This window comes from Mesocricetus auratus, unplaced genomic scaffold (assembly GCF_017639785.1).
Source record: "Mesocricetus auratus isolate SY011 unplaced genomic scaffold, BCM_Maur_2.0 Super-Scaffold_100009, whole genome shotgun sequence".
Classification (NCBI taxonomy): Eukaryota; Metazoa; Chordata; class Mammalia; order Rodentia; family Cricetidae; genus Mesocricetus; species Mesocricetus auratus.
In genome coordinates this window covers 15,887,419-15,910,139 of record NW_024429193.1, presented here as the reverse complement: position 1 = coordinate 15,910,139, position 22,721 = coordinate 15,887,419, and the positions used below count along the sequence as shown (strand labels likewise).

The 22,721-nt window shown below is 37.1% G+C and overlaps 1 protein-coding gene across 2 annotated transcripts in view; it reads right to left on the bottom strand.

Moving 5' to 3' along the window:
* The window catches only part of Pkn2 (protein kinase N2), a 98,071-nt gene that overhangs the window by 27,059 nt on the left and 48,291 nt on the right, over positions 1–22,721 (bottom strand). For both annotated transcript variants that reach the window (XM_040751672.1, XM_040751673.1), the window contains exons 3-6: positions 18,608–18,762; positions 10,681–10,798; positions 9,213–9,358; positions 8,908–9,121 (exon numbers count right to left, since the gene is read on the bottom strand). In XM_040751672.1, coding sequence (XP_040607606.1) covers positions 8,908–9,121; positions 9,213–9,358; positions 10,681–10,798; positions 18,608–18,762 — 633 coding nt within the window. The remainder of the gene's footprint in view (positions 1–8,907; positions 9,122–9,212; positions 9,359–10,680; positions 10,799–18,607; positions 18,763–22,721) is intronic.

The following is a 22,721-nucleotide window of genomic DNA, read 5'->3' as shown; positions in this document are numbered from 1 at the left end:
GGCGGTCAGAATGGTAGGCTCCACCTGTTATGCCAGAACTTAAGGCAGACAAGGCCTTTGGGGACAGTCCATGACTACACAATGAGCTCTAGTCTACCCTGGGTTACAGAGAAGACTCTTTCTTAACAAACTCAAACAAGTTAGTAACAACAGCAGAAGAACAATACTTACCAAAGTTACCCGCGGGGCACAAAGTAAGTTACATGAACAACACATATATATCTGAATATTCTTTTTATAATCATGAAGATTGTAGAATTATGTGGTTAGAAAACATGACAGGAAAAGTAAAGCTAAATATTATCATTCAGATTAGTTACAAAGAATTCTGAGTGCAAATGACAGCTTTGCTTAATAGTTACATAGTCAACACAGAAAAGTACTTTATAACATGTCTGCATAAACAAACAGCTCCTGTTCTATTTGAAATATAAAATTACAATTCTATTTTTCCATTCCAATAGAATACTCAGGTAATTATGGGTTATAATTTTCTTAAATAAATAGATAATAAAGTTGTTAAAAATGAAAACAAAGAACTGTGACTAAAGCTATCAGATACATGGCTTTGTCATTACGTGAACTAAACTTCTAATTTAAAATGTTGCCTCAGGGATGGAGAGATGGCCTAGGGGTGAAGAGACTTACTGCTTTTTTTCTTTTTCAGAGGATCAAGGTTCAATTCCCAGCACCCACGTGGCAGCTAACAATTGTCTGTAACGACAGTTTCAAAGTATCTGATACCCTGTTCTGTCCTCTAAGTGAACAGCTTGGGTCTGGTGCACAGACATATAAGAAGACAACACCAAAACACAAAGAAAAAGTACATTTAAAAATGTTGTCTCCATGTTGAAATTTTAGACAGTACAAATATTTTAGGAAGACTGTTTTCTAGTAGAACTGCCTAGTTAAATTTTTAAATGATTAATATATAATATCTAAAGTTTTAGTTACTAAAAAGGTACTGAAAACCTTACATTTTTCAAATGAGAAGTAGAAATAATACCTTCCAATTCAAACAATTAAATCAGACAAAAAAAATCTTTGAATGTGTTAAGACGCCAGGTCATAGGCAATTAAGCACAATGATCCCTGAAGGATTAGAAAAAAAAGCCCTAAGTCTGTTTGTAAGACTACCTCAGAGGTTTCAGAACATGCTACAATCAGGGGGAACCCAGGGCATGAGGAGACAAAGGCATCTAAAGACTCCAGATTTCTAGGTTTCCCTTATAACACATTCACCCAGGTACTAACCAGTCCCTGCTTGAGAATGAAAAACTAGAAGCAGGGAAGGAAACCATAGGATAAGACTAGAAAGAACAATATTCTGTATACAAAGGTAGGAACAAGTGTCCCTACCAACAATGATAGAAAAAATTCAATTTGCAGCACACTATGGGGGGACAGGGGAGATTCAGAAAAAATTTTGTTGCAAAGGTGATTACTCCCAAATGACATTCTTTTGTACATAGCAGACCCTAAAATTATACATACAAGATTAAATTATTCCTGGGTATCTGCATACTAGAACAAAGCTTAAGGATGCTTCAACAACTCAAAATTTGCAAGGCCAGCTATCTAATCAAGATTATCAGGTGAGTTTGTTTTGTATTACTTCATTAAAAATTAACACATAGTGACTTAGACTTAAATATTATAGTTACTACACAAGGACATTAAAACAATTACATCTATATTCCACCTGTTCAAAGGTTGAATAGAGACATGGAATAAATGAAAAAGTTCCAAAGTATTAAATTTATAGAGAAGGAAAAGACAATGTCTAAAATTTTAAACTATGTAGTGGATAAATGGTGGCTGGTTGAGCGCTGCAAGAGAAAACGTTACCTGAGTTAAAGACAACAGCATCAGCCGGGCGTTGGTGGCGCACGCCTTTAATCCCAGCACTCGGGAGGCAGAGGCAGGCGGATCTCTGTGAGTTTGAGGCCAGGCTGGACCGACAGCCTCCAAAACAATACAGAGAAATCCTGTCTCATAAAAACAAAAACAACAAAAAAACAAAACAAAACAAAAGACAACAACATCAGAAAAGATTAATACACCAGGGAAAAGAATAACTCTTATGTAAACCATGAATTTAACTTAGATAAAGCCATGGAAGTTTAAATGAAGTTCCCAATAAAAAGCAGACAGAATGGGCAATAGAAATATATGGTTTTTTTAAGTGGCTACAGGTTCTCAAAATTATATGAAAATTAGAACATAAAGAAGCTCAGTGAATATCAAAGAATCATAAGGCATATATTTTAATTATTTTTGATAAACAGGAAGCAAGAAGAAAATAACACCACACACAGAACAGAGATTAGGTTAAGAGTAAGTTTCTTATCGGAAACAGAGCAGAACTACTTTCAATACGCTTGAAACACTCTTGTAATATTGCCCTAAAAAGTGATATGCATTTCATTTACAAAGTCATCAAATGGTAAACTTAAGATGGGTGAATCCTACTGAATAACTATGCAATAGCAAACTTGTTAAGGAGGGAGAGAACAGTTATCTTTACTTCAAGTTTGTTAGGCTGTGGAGCAACAAGACAGTTTAAGTGGAGTGGCTATCTTTTTGTTGTTGTTGTTCAAAAGAAACAACTTGTGCTTGTGTTTTGTTTGTTTTGTTGAAACAATGGCAAAGTTTCCTCATTTTCAGTGTAAATAACTCAGCTGTAAAAGTTATCATGGGGGAACTGAAAACATCTGGTTACTACTTCAAATCCTGGTGGCTTATTAAATATTTCAGTAATTTCAATGTATCAGGACATGACAATGCTCACCACCTGCTTTCATTTAGCACAAAAAAAAAAAAATCCCAGAGGGAGTTGAGATCTTCATTAAACATCTAGGGGTTTCATTCTTTTATGACATGGCATAATTACAATTGCTTGTAACCACACCAGAAACAGGGTAAAACTACATTCTTCACCTTCGTAAGCCGTAATACAAAATATTTAAAACATGTGAGTCTAAGAGCTAAAAGAATTCATAAGCTGTTTTACTAACTAACTCAGTATTGTAGCCTGTACAATTGTTTACTAACGCTTTTCTGTTTGGAGATGAGTCCTACATAGCCCCTGCTAACCTAGAACCCTCGATCCTCCTCCCTCGGCCTCCCAGGGTTGGGATTGCCAACACGCACTACTATGCTACAGTTATGATCTTAGTGCAACTGAGAAATACATTTTAAACAAATTCTGAAGAAAAAAAGAGTATCTTCATTAGGGCTAATACTGCTGTGATGAAAGCTACATCTGGATGAAAGTGTTTGTGTTTCAGCTTATAGTTCCACAGCATAGTCCATCACTGAGGGAAGTCAGGGCAGAAACCTGGAGGCAGCGACTAACGCAGAGGCCATGGAATCTTGGTGCTTGTTGGCTTATTTATCATGGCTTGTTCAGCCAGGCCCACATGCCCAGAGACGGAATCACCTACAATGGGCTGGACCCTTACACATCAATCACCAATTAAGAAAAGGCTTGCCTATAGCCTGATCTTAGGGAGCCAGTTTCTCAATTAAGAGTCCCTCTTTTCATATACATCTCTAGCTTCTGCTATGTTGACATAAAACTAGCCAGCAAAACCAGACTAGAACAGACAACAAAAAAAATAAAAATGTAGGCATATCAGTTCAATTTCAAAAGTGTAGCTTTATTATTTTTCTGTCAACAATACCAATTTCCTAATACTTGAAATGCTACTTTCCCCAATGAATCTTTGAGGAATTCTTGAGATAAGCACCAACCTAAAAGATCAGCAAGTACAGTAGGTACCTAATTACCACATGGTAGTTACCAACTGTTTGTGGAATAAATAAAATGGTAGGTTGATGATGATCTCTTCACTCATAGTTCTACATTCTTGTTTTGAGTTTGAAAAATACATACAATATTATCAGATAGATAATATGGCAAAGACATTTAAAGGAGATAGGGGAAGATGGCTCACAATGTACTTGAATTGTGAAAGACATCTTGGAGCCAGATAAACTACAGCTAGACAAGACCACAGGTACCATGTATGCCGAGTTTCTTTGGAGTGCTCCAAGCTTTACAGAAAACAGTTAGTTAAACAGTAGTTACTGACATCTTAACAAATTAATAGCTATTGAAAAAGCAATTCACACAACTTGAAAGTCCTTTTTATTTTATTAAATAAGAAAGATTATTTCCTAGTAGGGGGCATTTGCTGAGCACTACACAAACTTCCCAAACTCTGGGGTAGGTTTGAAAACTCCAGTCTTGACTTCCTGGTCTACTAACTTTTCACATAGTAACAAAAGACATCTCAGCTTTACAACAAACAAAGACATCACGTGTCAAAAGAACAGAGATCTGGCTGGGATTCAAACTGTAACTACAATAAGCTAGTAATGTGGATAGTTAGTTTAAGTGTGCTAATGCTGTGCTGACTCAAGTGTATATCCTTTTGTGTTTCTCTGAATCCATTTTGTCACCACAGCATGCCTCAGATTTAGAAGCTCAATTTGGGAACTACAGTTTAGGGTGATTCTACTAACAAGAGTAAAGCTGCATTGTAAAATTTCTTTCAAGTTTTATGTCAGTTTACCACAGTAGGCTGCCAGGATGGCTTAGCAGGTAAAGTCACTTGGAGACAAACCTGAACTGAGTTTGATCACCAGGTGTCCTATAATGGAAAAGAGGAATAACTCCCAATATTCTTCAGGGTGTCCAAGTTTACATCCTCAGAACCCATGCAGAAGGTGGGGGAGATGGGCTACAGAGCTAAAACTCTCTTGAAAGTTAAGAGCTACAGCCTGGCTCACACAGCAGAAAGACAATAAAACCGCCCTGTTTCAAGCAAGGTGAGGATGAGACTGACGCATGACACTGTCCTCACTCCACACGTGTGCCGTGACATATGTGCATCCACACTCACATACATGAACGCATGAGCACATATACTCATAAAAATGCTGTGAGAAATGTCAAAACTATGATGCAAAAATGAAAGGTTCGTTAGATTCCCCCTACAAAAACAAAATCCAAGGCAGTCTTTTACTGCATTACCTACTCAGAAGAGCCGCTAACGAAAATGGCTTACATTTAAGGGATACACTAGAAAGTAACCAAAGGTTTGAAACCAAAGAAAATATAATGAACACCAGTAACACAGTAAATATAAAAACAAATACCATGATTTATGGTTTGTAATTACTTTTAAAATTTCTCTTGTGATTTAACAGACAAATACATAAAAACACAATAACCTGTTAATGAGCAAATCGTGTATAAAGATAATTTGTAACATCAGGAGAAGGTATAACTGTATACAACATTTTGTGTAGAGTATTAAAGAAATGTTGGTATCACACGCATACGCGCGCACACACACACACACACACACACACACACACACACACACACACACACACACACACACACGAACTCCTGAAAAGACTACACATCTTTTAACTCAAGCTCTAAAATCTTAGAAAAAGAAGAATCCTTGAGTTGGGTGTATTGGTAAATACCTATAATCCCAGAAGTTGGGAGAAGGGAGAGGAACAAATTTATAAAAAAATAAAATAAATAAAGGCGAAGGCTGCCAGGCTTGTAGACTGCGGATGGGACAGGGACAGGCAGAACACAAAAGGGAAATATAATAGCAGATACCCATGGTTACAAACTGGCTCAGCCTGGGTAATGTACACATGAAGAATGAGCTAATACAAGCTATGGACTTCAGATCATAACAATGTGTCAGTGCAGATCCACCAATTATAAAAATCCGTGATTCATGCCTGTAATTCTAGTACTCAGGAGAATTACCATGAGTTCAAGGCCAGCTTGGGATACAGAGGGAGACTGCATCAAAACACTACACTCCTAAAACACAAATGAGAGAGGAAATAAAAAACTAAAAAACAAAACCAAACAGAAAACCAACTGCCAACTAAAACACACCCATGCCTGTCTGGTTTAAGATGTTGAAAGTAGGGGAGATGATGAATATTTTAAAAATTGGCTTGTGAAGACTTATTTCATATTCAAATTCTTTATGTGACTATTATAACTTTTCTAAAATATAATTTATTAAAATTAAACAGTAAAAGAAAAAATAATAAGAGAATATGAAACAAGAAAAATCTACAAAGAGGTCAAATCATAAGGCTCTAGAAAGAAAGTACCATTTGTAGAACAAATAGCAGAAAGTCTTTTTTTTAAAAGCTTTAAAATAACATTGATTGTGTATGTATGTGTGCATGCATGTGACTGTGCATACCATAGCATGCATGTGTTCAGAGGACACTTATGGGAGTCAGACTTGTTGGCAAATGTATTTATTTGATGAGTTATCTCCCAAGCTCTCACTGTGTTCTGAGACAGGGTCTCATATTTGCTCAGGCTGGCCTCATTCTCCAGTAGGTGCCTTGGTTATATTAAAAAGAATCTTACCCTTAAGTTTATGGTAAGGTGACCCTAAACCAGTAGTTCTCAACCTTGGGGCTTTTCAAATGACCCTTTCATGGGGTTGCCTAATACCTTCTGAAGACACATTGTACAGTTATGAAGTAGCAATAAAGATAGTTTTATATTTGGGGGTCACCACAACATGAGGAACTGTATTAAAGAGTCCCAGCATTAGGATGGTTGAGAACCACTATCCTAAACCTTCTGAACTGTCTCTAGTATAGAAATCTGTTACTCATGATGGTGCCTCAGACCATGCTGGAGTTTATGCTAACGAGGGGTGACACTTCTAGAAAGACTAATCCTAATGTTAGGGGGTTGGGGCTTTGAGTCATATGATACAGTATGATGCCCTGACTCCCTGAACAGGGCAACTGGCTAAAGTTGACTTTACTCACATGGCAGTGATTCATTCAAACACACCCACATAATAAAGTCCCAATAAAAATTCAGGACACCTGAAGCTCAAGTGAACTGCCCAGCTGGTGAAAGGGCAACAAATCCTAAGAACCAGGAAAACACGCCTAGTCTTGCATTTTGCTTTTAGCTCAACCTACTATCTCTACCACCCCCACTTCTAGAATTACTTTTTTAGGCTAGCACACAAAGCACTAATGGGCTTCATTATAGCATTTCCATGCATGTGTGTCACTGCACTTCATTCTCATTCACTTTCCTCCCCAGGCCTCCTGGCCCCCTTGACTGGTTCCCTTCATTTCACCCTCTTCTGCTTTATTACAGATTTCATTCCTCTTTTTCTACCCTCTTTTAGGAGCTCTTCATCCCTCCTCACAATCCTTTTTCTAGTTTTATCTCTTATACAACATACTCTTAAATCTAGGTTTTCCATATAAGAGAAAAACATGTATTGGTCTGAGTCTAATTCATACCCTTTATAATAAAACTGTAACATTAAATATAGCCCTTCATGAGTTCTTCAGTAAACTGTCTCAGGGAATGGATCCTGAGGCTCCAAGGATTTGTAGTGTCCTGTCAGAAGTACAGATAACCTGGGACCTCCAAGCTTATAATTACATGTCTGAAGTGAAGGCAAGCACATAGAATAACCCTATAAAATCTAACCCAATTTCCAGTAGTTAGTATTAGAATTTATTACATATTACTAGCAGTTACTGTAATTATAAATGGATGAAACTATGTACTTAAAGACTCTGGCAGGAAGTATTAAAGATGATACAATTCCATCCTATCGAAAAGACTCATATTAGATCCAAATATACATTTCATTGTAAGTGAAATTATAAAAAAGGATATTTGCTTCACATGTAACTACAAGAGAGGGTACACATCTAACCTATTATCAGACAAAATGGACTTTACTCAAATTTGTTATAAAATGCAAAAAAGAAGACTGCATATTGACAGAAGTCAATTCATGAGGCAGAGATAACAATTATATACTTAGATGCATCTAACAGAGACAAAAAAAAAAAAGTAAAACAAATTCACATACAACTGAAAGAAGAAATAGAGACAGCTCCACAAAAACAGCCAGGGATCTCTATCCCACTTTCAATAATGGCCCACTAGGATAGCTATAATTTGAAAACCAACAACAAAGGAAATAACAAGCATTGGTGAGATGCAGAGAACCCTTATGCATTTGTTTTGGGGAATATTAAATTGTACAACAGCTGTCAAAGTTTGATGGCTGTTCAAATTTTAAATACAAAGGAATCATATGACCTAGCAAGTGCATTCCTAGATGTGCTCTTCTAGACTGAAAACAGAAGTACAAAGACATGTACACAAATATTCATGTAGGTATTATTTCACAATGTCCAAATGGTAAAAAGAGCCCAAATATCCTAACAAATGAAAAAAGAAAATGTGGTATAAAACTCTAACATGGGCATCATTCAGTCAAAAGATGAGTAAGTGTGCTATGTGAAATAAACCGGATATATAAGGCAACAGAGTTTATAATCCCGCTTATATGAACTATCTAGGAGACAAATGTTTTGAGACATGAAGCCAATTAATGGTGCAGGAGCCTAGGAAGAAGGATGGGGCACTGAATGAGTACTGGTTTTCTTTAGGGATGATGAAGTGCTCTAGAATTTGACAGAAGTGAAGGTTGTAAACTACAAGTCACTGAATTATACTTTATTAATGTTTAGAATAAACTTTCAAGGTTGGGAATGAATTCTTGTGCACGCTAGGCAAGCGCTCTTTCACTGAGATACATTCTCACCACTTAATTTTTATTTCAAGTCAGGGTTTTACTAAGGGCTCCAGCCAAGTCTTGAACTTGTGATCCTCCTGTTTCAGCATTCCAACTAGCTAGGTTTATAGGCTGTGCCATCAGCCCCAGCAAAATAACAAATTTTACTAAACTATGATTCAAGGAAAGATTTGTACACATGTCCTCGACCCAACTATTAAGCCATAATCTGATGTGAACAGAAACACACAGAAAGAAAGAGGCCCATGCTACGCACCGGTTAGCGCTGCTGGTTTGGACAGTGTGCTATACTGGGTCTGCGTGGATATCATGCTCTGCCGCGGACTTAGTGTTGGTGATGCAACAAGTGACAGCTCCTCAATGACAACACTGCTTTTGGGATGATTCTTGGGGAGTTCATTTAACCTTTGCTCTAGTGAATATTTTAAAAGGTCCAACTTCTGACTTGATTCATTAAATCTCGCTTGAGCCTTGCAAAGAAAAGAGATATTGTTGTCATCTAAGCCATGTTATTCTTCAAATAGCATATTAAAGAGTTAAAAATTGTGTTTTTTTAATTACTTCTGAAAGTGCTTTTCTGTCTGTTACTTTTCCTGAGCCAAGTAATTTCATGACATTCTTTGCACCTTCTGCTACTGCAAACTCTATCCTAAAATGATGCCTTAATTCTTCCATCCGAAGCTCAAGAGGACTAATCACAGGTTTTGCTAGGAGAAAAAAGAAACAAAAATTTATCAATTGAATTATTTCATTTTCTAATATCTAGTGATTAAAAACAATGAAAAAATGAATTACTGACATTGAGTTAATTCTTAAGTAAATAAACACTATAGTAATAAGAGATAGAAGGCTGAAATACAAAATGTCGTTTTAGCCGTTATATGTGTAAATCACACATCTGAAAAGGTTTTAGGATTGAAGACACTGGTATGTAGAATCTGATGAGAGATCATCACAAAGTTCTTCCCACCAGCAAGTTAAGTTCTTCACACCAGCAAGTTCCATATTAGGAGTTCAACCACCTCCAAACAAAAGTGTTTGAGAGAAAAACCCAATCTGTAGTGATAATGTAAAGACCTTTTATTCTTATAAATACTTCTTAAACAATAGAGCTATTTTATTATGGTTACACTGGACTAGGTATGATAAGCAATCCAAAGATAACATATATGAGAGGAAGCACAAATATTCTTTGCAGATACTAAAACATGTCCCACTTAGGACTTGAGTATCCATAGATCTAGGAACTTGAAACCAATACTGAAGGACAATTGTAGTTTCTGGCTCTACTTTTAACAATTAGCTCAAAGCCGGGCGTTGGTGGCGCACGCCTTTAATCCCAGCACTCGGGAGGCAGAGGCAGGCGGATCTCTGTGAGTTCGAGGCCAGCCTGGTCTACAGAGCGAGTTCCAGGACAGCCCCCAAAGCCACAGAGAAACCCTGTCTCGAAAAACCAAAAAAAAAAAAAAAATAGCTCAAGTCCCACTGGAATAAAAAACTAAATAAAATAAGAATAATGCTAAACAAAGGAATAATTTTAAATAGCAACATGCTTCTTAAAGCATTAAATAAAAAACCCGATTGCTTATTAAAATGAAGAATTATGTCCTACATATGAAACAGCAAAGTGCAAATATCTGAAAGCAATCCTATGTAAAACTCAAGATAAACAAAAATCCCCAGACCAAAACTTTCCTTCCTCCCAAACTCTGAATAACTGCTTCTTTCTTTTCCTTTTTTAAGATGTTTTTTTTTTTAAGATTTTACTATTTTATGCTTGCATATATGTATGAGCACCAGTGCATGCCTGGTGACCAGAGGTCAGAGGAGGTGTTGAATTCCAAGACTGGAGTTAGAGATAGACGGCTGAGAGCTGCTGTGTGGGTACTGGGAATCAAACCCAGATCCCCTGCAAGAGCGACAAGTGCTGGGGAGCCAATTCTCCAGGCCCAACTGCTTCTTCCTAAATGAATTTAGTAAGCACCCCACACTTGTAAAAGACAACAAGAAGTTAAGTGTACTCCATCACCATTATCAAAAGCCAGCTCATTGGTCTGGACGGCCTGAAGAATCTGCATTCGGATGACTTCGATTTTTGTCTTGCTATCCTGGAGCAGCTGCTGAGCTGTACCATGAAGTTTCCGATCCTATCAAAAAGAGTTAGAAAGGTAAGTACAGAAAAGGATAAATCTTTCTTATCTTCTGAAAAAGATCAACTGATAACTTAGTAATGAAAAGGGTTAAAAGAACTGTGCATATTCTAATAATAAAGTTTGGTCTTTTGAAACAAAGTCTTTCTTTGGAGCCTTGGATGGCCTAGATCTCACTATGTAGACCAGGCTGGCCCAGAACAGAGACCCGCCTGCCTCTGCCTTGTACAGTAATAGAATTAAAGATGTGTGCCACAATTTCTGGCTTCTAATAATCTTAGAGACACAGAGAATCTTAAAGAGACACAGAGACAGACAAGCAGAAAGACACACACACACACACGTCATCAAAACTTTAAAAGTTAACAGAAAAGTATTATTGGTTCAGACAATTAAAGAAAACAAGTGAATCTGACTGACTGATACATTGCTGGGGACCGAACCCCATGGTTTTATCTATAATAGGTGTGTGCTCTACCCCTCACTCAGCTACACTTCCAGCTAGGTATCTGAGAAGTACAACATGTTTAATACAGCCATGACCTTCTGGTTACCCTTTTAGTGTATATGTGCCATAAAGGCACCTAAAATCTACAATACAGAGTATTGTTAACTCTGTGATGCTGAACCTTATCCAGTACCGAGCTCAACCTCCAGTCTCTCAGCATATATTAACTATAGTTTTCCACCTATACTTCAGATCTCTAGACTTACTCATCTACCTTAAAACCTTGTAGCCTGCAAGACCTATTTCTCCCCATTTCCCCTCCCATGTTGTCCTAGAACGTGAGTTCTAGTGTTAGTATTTATTCAATTTTTTATTTTAAAGGGTCCACACACAAATAAGATCGCAGAGCATTTTTCTTTTTGTGCGTGGAAAATTTCACTTGGTGTGATGTCCTCCGGGTTTAGTTACATTATTACAAATATAAGAATGCCAGTTTTTATACATGGAGGCAGAATGTTGTATGTTGCATATAGAAAAAATAAATCTTTAAAAGAAAGAATGCCAGTTTTTAAAATTGAAATGAATGTATGTATGTACGTATGTATGTATGTTTTTCAAGACATAGTTTCTCTGTGTAGACCAGACAGTCCTGGAACTCAAGAGTTGCACCTGCCACTGCTCTTCAGTTCTGGGATTAAAAGCATGCACTACAACACTCGGCGAAAAATTAAAATGTATTATTGTTGTGGTGATGGTGCTGTGTGTGTGTGTGTGTGTGTGTGTGTGTGTGTGTGTGTGTGTGTGTGTGTGTTCGTCTGAAAGTAGGCATGCATATGGTGGCTTGAGGACAACTTCTAGGAGTTGGTTCTCTTTATGTCATAGGATCCTGAGAATGTGCTCAGATCAGGTTTGCAGGGCAAGCGTGTTCACCTGCTGAATCATCTTGCCTGCTCTAGAATCTCCCTTTATTGTAGCACAGCATTTTATTCCATGTAAAATGTATATCATACAATTTATCTATTCATCAGTTAATGGAGAATCCTTGAATTTTAATAGTATTTAAAAAAATTCAAAATTACAGTTTTCTTCCATCTTGGTTTACACAAAATAGGATGGATGCTCCTTTAGCACAATCAGTAACTCTCAAAATCTGCAGCCTAGTATCTGATGCTTACTTCAATAATGACAAGTTGAAAATGTCTTCCTGTCTTACTACATTTCAGTTAGTGAGGTGGAGAGCCAGCTCAGCAGTTAAGAGCATGCTGCCTTTGCAGACAGAGGATCAGAGCTCAATGCCCAGCACCCACGGTGGACAGCCACAGCCACCCTGTAACCCAGTTCCCAGGCATCCACAGCCTTCCTCGGACTTCTGTGGACACCTGCACTCACACGCATGTACCCACATACATAGCCACATAATTAAAAAGTTACGTCTTTAAATTTCAGTTAAAAGTAAAAGGAGTGTCACATAAAGGGTCAATTTTAATCCTAGAAAATATTTGTGTTCCCTTAAATTAGGCAAAAAGATCAAGAAACATTGGTGACAAAAAGAAAGGTCTAGAAAATCTTGACAGTCATTAATGAGTTCTTTTTAAAATTGAGGAGGGCTGGGCATTGGAGTTTCACACCTTTAATCCTAGCACTTGGGAGGCAGAGGCAGGTGGATCTCTGCAAGTTTGAGACCAGCCTGGTCTACAGGAAAGGCTCCAAAGTTACACAGGGACCCTGTCTTGAAAAACCAAAATAATAATAATAATAATAATAATAATAATAATAGGGGAGGAGTTATCCTTTGCCATCTCTTTAAAACTTCAAACAAGATGATGAACTAAGTAATATTGTTGTGATTCTGTTTAATTCTAGAACCACTGACAGTAAATGACATGGAATTATAGAACACTAAACAAATAATGGCCCAACCTAAGATGTCCATGTTCTAATGAGTCTCTTCTTGTTACTGGACTCAACAAAGAGATTTTTGCAGCAGATGGATTTAAGACTGTTAATCACCTGACCTTAAAATACAGAGAATACCCTGGATTATGAAGGTAAACTCAACATGATCAGAAAGGCCTTTAAATGTAGAACTGGAAGACAGAACAGTCTAGGCTAGAGTGATGCAATGGACTGTGATAAACACTGAACAAACTGATGGTGAGCTCTGCTGCACAGCTTCCAGAAGAGGAAAGGCTCAGAAGGAGAATCTCCCCTTCACTCTCTAAGAGGAAACAGATCTGCCAACACCTGTTCTGCAGTTTCATGAGGTCTAGTTCTGACAAAACAACTATAAAAATGACACACTCACACACACACACACACAGAGAGAGAGAGAGAGACAGAGAGAGAGAGAGAGACAGAGACAGAGAGAGACAGAGAGAGACAGAGACAGAGAGACTGTTTTAAATCTCTAATTTGTATGGTGCTTTGAGTGAGATATCGCTCATAAGTCTCAGGCATTTAAGTACCTGACCCCTAGTTAGTGGCTGTTGGGGAGGATTAGGAGGTGTGGCATTGCTAAAGGAAGTATGTCACTGGAGTCGGGCACTGTGGTTTCAAAATACTTGTACCATTGCTCTCTGGTTCTTGCTTCTGGCTTGAGAAGTGAGCTACGGGCTTTTCTGGCTCCATGCTTCCATTCCACCATTATAAACACTAACCCTCTGAACCCATAAACCCAATTAAACTCTTTTATAAGTTGCCTTGGTCATGGAATCACAGCAATACAAAAGTAACAATATAATTTGCTCCATACAGTAATCACAGAAACCTAACAAAGGAATTTTTAAAAACCATCAGAAGTTATTTCCTACAATAAGAATTGTATTTTAGCTGGGTGGTGGTGGCAAATACTTTTAATATCAGAATAATGGAGAAAGAGGCAGACAGATCTGAGTCTCTTAAGTTTGAGGTCAGCCTGGTCTACAGTGCAAGTTCCAGGACAGTTAGGACTACACAGAAAAACCCTGTCTTGAAAAACAAAACAAAAATTATATTTTTAAAAACAAGTATCCACAAAACTTGATTGACTAATCAAGTTGGTAAGTACTTATTTACATGGTAGGTTAATCTTCACATATCATTAAGGCAATTAGTATTAACTTGGGAATAAAATAGAAAACATAAGCTCTATTCTCTATGAGACCAGAATTCAAGAGACAAGTATCACTTAACAGTACCATTTCAGTCCATCAACCACTGTAGAAAGATGAAAATAGCTAGGTATGGTGATGTTTTACAAAGAGAAAAAATAAGTGAGTTCTTAATATATTATTTGATAGATTTAACAGAATCAGCATATCATGGGGAAAATGAGTGGCATAATCGTGCTTTTTGTTTTATTATTATTTTGCATTTTTCCTGCTCATAAGTCAGTAATTTTATGAGTTTCTACCTGGATTTTACTCTTGAATAAAATATTTTCATTTCATGCAAGTCACGGAGTTAGGCTCACACAATTTACTAAGTACCTTTGAAATCAAGGCACATTGTAAGGAAGGTACACACCCCATATTCATTTACACTTTGTCAGTGAGGAACCTGCTTGAATTTGGTGTTTGTCTTCAGCACAGCATATACACTTAATGAATACAGCTCTTAACTTTCTAAATGTAAAAGGAAAGCACTTTCCTTTTCTTCTGCTTCTTGAGTGTTAAGAACATCAGACAAATCAAAGATCTGAAATATACATTGGAGGCCAAATCAAAGTTAAGAGAAAAAAATGGTTGCTCTGAAAGTCATAATTTAATCAGACATGAATCAAATGTCTAGTGTGTGAAAATGACTACCTTCTGGGAGCTGTTGGTTTCTTTAAGAAACTGGAAAAGGAGGTAACAGCTCTGAATACAGAGCTTCTGTGTTAGATAATTATCCTGCTAGTTCATAATTGTGGTTAAAAATCTTTTAGAGCAACAAAAGAATGGTAAAGCATCTCATCTCTAAATGTAAAATATAACTAGTAAAGAAATTATGCAGTCCTATGTTTTTCAATAAAGCCATTTCCTTTATTATTTTATCACTATGATAATTTGTTTTCTCTTCTTCCTCCCCCCTTCTCCCCCACCCCATGAGAAAGAGTCTTATGTATCCAAGGCTAGAATCAAATACAGAATGTAACTGAGGGTGGCCTTGAATTCCTAATCTTGTCTCCAACTTGCCTGGTTTATGTGCTGCTCAGGACGCAAAGAGCATAGTGTGCATGCCAGGCAAGCACTGTAGCAACCAAGTTATCCTTAGCTCAAAAGTTCTTTTAACTGTTTTAATATAATATGCAAGGAAAACACGTATACTTCATTTTAAAACCAAACGGACTTTCCCACACCAATGTTTTTAGAAGAGCTACTCAAATGTCACAGTGTGGCTTTTAAAACTGACTTTGGATACCAGCTACCATCTTCAGCAGTATATACTACATACCAGCTTTAGGCCAATTATTTACTAATTTTGAACCAAAACAATAATAATTTCTTATGGTTCCACCTAATAGACTAATTAAAGTGAATACTAATAATGAGCACTTTATAATGCTTGATAATTATATTTGGGATGGATATTTTATAATTATAAGCAAAAATAATTATATTCCACTTATGTATCTTTTTTATTATTGAAAATAGATTCTTCTCCCATATCCTGGCCATAGTTTTCCCTCTCCTTCCTTCTTCCAGCTCACTCCCACCGCCCCCAGATCACTCCCTCTCCATTTCCCTTCAGAAGAGAGCAGGCCTCTAAGAGACAACATCCAAACATGACAAAACAAGATACAGTGAGACAATGCCGGAAGTGGCTCAAGCCACTTCTATTATTTGCAGTTATTTATACATGCTATTGCCTTTTAAAGACAGGCCTAAGAGCTCACATCCCAGTACTACTGTGAGCATTTAGTAAGATCCTTTCAATATTCTATGTAATTTCAATTCAGTTTTATCTCTAATCTCATAAAAATGTACTTTCATCCTTTGAGAAGTTACCGTTTAAGATCATGTCTAGACAGAAAAAAGATGTTGAGACAGCGCTGGAGACTACAGCAGATGCTGATAGGCTTTGGTCTTCTAATTACGCATAGTTATTAAGAGATATCCTAATTAAAAATCAAATGCTACTGGAATGTAAAAATCTGTTTTAGTACTATGCTTACAGGTCTGTTTAGTTTGGACCTATGACTTTTGTAAATTATCCATGTATTTCTTTAATTTCAGTATGTTCATAAGACTGATCAATTTATATCTGTTGGTTCTTAGTCTTACAAGTCTCCAAGAGCACTAGAAGAATACAATGGAACCTATGATCTTTTTATCCACACTTTTTCTTTAGCTTTAAAGGGATCTTAAACCCCTCAAATTAATCCATCTGCTTGGGATTAAAAAACTCTTATGACAGACAGCAGTAACTGACTGAATTTTAAAATGTTTGACATCATGTAGTAGAACATTTCATAGCAACCTTTTATAAAAATAAAAAGTTTCCTATACTAAAGGCCAATAATAAAACCACTAAAGGCCAATAAAGCTGGGCATATCAGCAAGTATCTGTAATCCTAGTATGTGGGAGGCCAAGGCAGGAGGATTGTAGGTTTGAGGCCAGCGTGGACTACACAGTGAGACACTGTCTCAAAAAGGCATTAATCAGAGAAGACTTGGTGAATGCAGAGATTTAGTTTCTCAAGATGCTGAGAACAAGTGACAGCTGAGTGCTCATTCCTAACCAAAACATCTATACGGTCAGGGAACACCATGGAAAAGGGAGTGGGAAAAAGTGTAACACCAAGACAACAAGGAGACAGGAACTGCCACCACTGAGGCAAGACAGTCACTGCAAACACAAACCCATAGCAGCTTTGGTGTAGCTCAAGTGTAGTCCTGTCAACAGAGGCATAAATAGTGTTCACATGGCCCTCACCCTGATGAGCTATTGCCTACTGACAGATTCTGGAAGAGCAGTTAGTGCCTTTGGTTGTGTACTCCCTACTGAGCGTGACAAGCTTCCTCCAATGGATAATGTCACCCAATGGTTGCATAAATGGCTCTAGCTAACTCACTGGGTCACAAAATAAAACAGAAGGCATGAATATAAGAAAGGGACTTAAATGGAGGGCACTGATAGAAAGATAAAAACAGGAAATTGTAATTTTATCTCCCAACAGTAAATATTAGTTAATGAAGTAATATTCTTTCAAATAAAAACATACTCAACTAAATTTTGTTATATAATCTAGATAGTTTTCATAATTAACCTTAACATCTTACTTATTATACACATATTTTTTGTTCAGTGGAAGAGTGGGATTCAAGACATTAAGAAATGATCCTCGCTGGGTGGTGGTGGCACACGCCTTTAATCCCAGCACTCAGGAGGCAGAAGCAGGCAGATCTCTGTGAGTTTGAGGTCAGGCTGGACTGACAGCCTCCAAAACAATACAGAGAAAGAAACCCTGTCTCATAAGACAAAAACAAAAAAAGAAATTATCCTCTCCCCTCTCGTTTCACATTCTTTCCAAGCCAGAATAAGCTTTAGGTTTAAACTCACAACACACACAGAAGAACAACAAACCACTGTACATTTTAGAATATGAAGAAACACTGATATTCAGAGATAAGAATCTTTAAAAAATAACTGAGATTAGACAGGTAGAATTTATAATGAATGCATTCCAGGTTTCAGAATCATAAAACCTATGAAACGTTATATTGGGAAGAGCCATTGGTATAACATGGCTCAAGAGGCTCCCAATTTTAGTTCCTGCCACAGTATTCTACAAGCATATGCTCTTATTACTAACTGCTCCCTCAACACTGACTTTCAAATGGTAGTTACAACATTAGAATCTCAAAAATGCACAGCGGTAAATCATGTAATCAGTGATTCTAGGATGCTGGCTTTTCAGTTGCCCTTTCTCTAAGCCTGCTGGTGGCCAGAAAATTCATCTGTTGGGGAAATAGACTTTTTTGTTCTGATATAACTTTAGGTTTATAGAAACGTCACAAATACAGAGAACTCCTTCACGTTCATTACTCATTAGGTTTTGAGAGAATACACAATTTTATACTGTTACTTTTAGAAAACATATCTATTTTTGTTTGCATATTCCAACTTTGATGCTAAAATTGTCTCAGAATCACTGTATACTGCTTAAACTCTGAAATTACCAACCCCAACCAAAAATATATGAACACCGTGGCACTAAATGGAATGGGGGAGCGTTAGAAGGTGAGAGTCATCTGCTGACCTCAGAGGAAGCTCACACTGATGAAGAAGCCAAGCCCCTACTCTGTGGAGGTCTGCCAGTGACAGTAAACAAATGAATTTTAGGGAGTAGGCAAACTCATAAATATGTAATCTACAAATACTAGGGATTTGCTTACCTTTGAAGAGCCATTTGAGTACATCTGTATCATGTTCTCTGCACCTTGCTTTACTTTGAGTTCTATATCCAACTGTTTCTGTAAGGCCATCAATCTATTGTTGCTAGTAGAATTACGAGAGTCACTATTTGGGGTATCTGGAGTCCTTGGGCAATCTGCGTATAAGATATTATGTTAATGTTACTAGGATCAACTGCTGCTTAAAATTGGATGCCAGGGTAAATCTGACCAAAGAACATTATCTGCATGTGTGAAAATAGCACAATAAAACCCATTATATTACACAACTGATACACATTAATAAAAATCATTGAAAATATAATCTGTAGGCTAATATATTCAAAGAATAACAGAAATTGAAATGAGTTTCAAGTCATTTAAGTAAAATTTCGTTATATTCATAGATAACAAAGAAATAAGTAATTCAAGCAAAGGAACTACCCAACTTGCATAAATACTTGCTAATTTAGCTTTATGCCTTAAAGACATGACAGTTTTGGGCCTGACACAGTACAATCACTATACATAGGAGGTTGAGGCCAGTGTGGGTCACAAAAGCAGTGTATCTTAAGCTGAATTATGCCAAGGCTTTTTCAATAATTACTATTTTAAATTAAATCATAGCAACTGAACTACTCTATTCAATAATAATATTCCCCATTTGTCACATTATTGATAACAGAATAAAATATCCAAACATTACACAAATTTTACCCTGGTAATTTAAAAGGTGGTGCTGACATTAAGTGCTAATGTATTAAGTATAAAATAGTTCACGTTTTATACTGTGAGAATGTTCAACACAATGGAAACTGTTCAAGACTAATGACTGACATCATATTGTGATAGGGATAAAGAGATAAAATATTTATTATGTCTATATATTGTACAAAATACTGCGTTTATATTTACACTGAAAAACTAGAAATGACTTCAGAAGTGAACATGTTTGGTAACTGACTTCCTATATTTTGACTATGTCTCTAAATGTTCATCTTGAAGGTCATTGGTTTCTTCCATATTCACACTAGTTCCCCTAATTGAAAAACAATAGTTAGGACAAACCAGGAGGCCAGACATGGTATGTCTGTCACACCTGTAATCTCACCAGGAGAAACAGGAGTATCGTGAGTTCATGGCCTGCTTGGGCTACAGAGCAAGACTCTACCTCAGAAAATACAAAAACCAAAACATTTATATACAAGATAACAAGTACTAATCAAAATGTTCTTAAAATATGAGCATATATGGAAACAAGATTTTTCAGCAGGTAAGAGCACTTACTGTCATGGCTGATGACATGACCTGAGTTTGATCCCTAAGAGCTACATGATAGACATACATGCTGTGATATGCTTGCCAACATCTACACACACACCCAAATAATAAGTGTAGTAAATATAAATAAGCAAGCATCAGTTTTCATGAGTAGTCCATAACTATTATATTCATATTACAAATAAGAAAACCAGTACATAAGAGATTAAGAAACGTGCCCCATGTCATAAGCTATTAAAAATGGCAAACCCAGTTTGAATCTAATCAATTGTTTTGACCACTACCCTACTGATTGCTGTACTATATTATGTGTTTAGCATTTATTCTGTTATGTATTTAAAAGCCTGTAAGCAACTATACCAAACTGTATTTTTGCATGACTATTTATGAAAACAACAATATAATCATATATCCCAGGAGTATGTGTGCTATTAATCCTTAACTAACCCATTGAGACAGATATACTTTAAAATGCAAAGCCTTCAAGTTATCAGCTAGAATCCACTTCAAGAATTCTATTTTAACTGAATTACCCCAATTCAAGATGCCACTGTACATTCTAATAGAAAGTTGATATAACATGTACCTATGCTTTCAAATTAGCACGCAGGAACAACTGACCATATGTAGTACAGGGGATAAAAGTGTTTAATCCAGCTGAGTTTGGGGGAGCACGCCTTTAATCCCAGCACTCCAGAGGTAGAGGCAGGTGGACCTCTAAATTCGAGGACAGCCTAGTCTACTCTCAGTCAGTTCCAGGACAGCCAGGGTTACACAGAGAAATCTTGCCTCAAGTGGGGGACAAAAGAAAGAAACAACAGTGCTTACATCTAAATTATATAGGGACACTGAGCTCCAGCTCAAACCTTGTAACACAGGAAAATTACTGAATGGCTGTGTCATATGTTCTTCTTCTGGAATGAAAACACCATGTGCCTCACGAGATACGGTGAAGATTAAATGAGTTATGTATAAAGACTTCAGAAAAGGGTGTGGTGCATAGTAAATATTTAATAACTATCAACCGGCCACATTTACTGTAGAAAAAAATCTCAGCTTAGGGTATAATATAATCCACAATATACTTCTGAAAACATTTTTCCTTTTCCCGTTTTATATAAAAGATATAAAGGTTGTATAAAAACCCAACTCACACAGGCTCTGGGGCATAATTACCATGAAAGCACATTTGTAAAAACAAAACAACAATAAAAAAAGTCCTAAAGTGTATGGAGACTACAAAGCCCTCTGCTGAGGCAACAACAGGAATGTGTTGTTTGTAAAGCTGCAGATGGTGGTTAGCCTGGGATGAGGAGAGAGTTGATCCCTGTCTAAACATTTCCTTTAATGACATGAAGCTGTCCTCCTGTTTCCACATGGGTCAGAGAATCAATGGGTTAAAGGAGGTGGGGACAACGAGGCCTATCATGAGGTGAATTCCTTGAAGTTAGGGCTATCTAACAACAATATGGTTTGCCTGAAGATGTAACAAATTTCCTTGTCTCTAGAAACATACCAACAGAACTTCATTATGTTTTGATGGAGATCGCGTATATTAAATTCTTGTATATTACTACAGGTTGGCTCTGACATGGAACTATCACTGTATGTAAAGTTACAGAAGCAGTGTAAATTGATTTCAGTCTAAAGGACACAGGAGCACAGGAAAAGAACATGTGAGCCAGGTTCTAGAGTCCATACTGCAGATTTAATTATCAGTGTGGTTATGACTGCATACTTAACATGTCTGTATTGCAGCTATTAGGAGGATCAATACTTAAAGCACACCAAAGGTATAATAGATTAAATCAAGGTTCAGCTAGGCAGTCCTCTTCATTTAATCTTTACAGAAAAGGAATTTTCAAAGGTCACAAATGCAAGCCGACTTTTGGTGTGCTTTGTTTTAATAAAATGTTACTCTCCTCTTTTCTCTTTTCATTTGGAAATTAGAGAAACAGCTACGTATGGTCTCTCATGACTGACATCCCACGCTCAGGAGGCTAAGGCCAGGGGATCACAATGATACTCAAGTCAGTGTGGGCTCGAGTAAAACCCTACTGAAAAGGGGAGTGAGGGGAAGCAGACTCTGCATGCTTTCCTACTTGCTACTTTCTCATTTTGTCCTTGTAGATTATTGGTAACTTATGCTTTAGAAAAACCATTCTTTTTAGTATTTCAACACTGTGGTACCAAAGTCTTTACTAATGTTCACTTCATGTAATAAATGAAATTTGGGTTGGTGAGACGGTTCAATGGGTAGGGAGCTCGCAACAAGCCTGACGACGTGTGTTTCCAAGGCCCAGGGCCCTCATGAAGCAAGAGAGCCCGACTCCCCAAAGCTGTCCTCTGACCTCCACACATGCACCCTCCTACAGGTACACATGACATAAAGAGACGCAACAAGAAAATAAATAAATAAAACATAGAAGAAATAATGCTTGCTGGGCAGTGATGGGGCACATACTTTTAATCCCAGCCCTTGGGAGGCAGAGGCAGGCGGATCTCAGTAGTCTGAGGACAGCCTGGTTCACAGAGCGAGTTAAAGGAAACAAAACAAAACAAAAGCAAAAGATTATAGCGTAAAAATTGTGCTTTTTTTTTATCTTAAGGCTGTCTTTTAAGTTATAAGAAAAGCATGGTGATACAGTAGTTTGTCTGCTTATTGAGACAGTCTCATTATGCCCTGGAACTCACTACATTGCCAGGCTACCCTCAACCTCCTAAATGCTAGTTTACAGGTGTGCAATACCATGCCTGATCTTAACATATACTTTGCTACTTAAAGTTAGTCCCATTCTTTTTTGTTTTTACCAGACATGGTTTCTTTGTATTATTT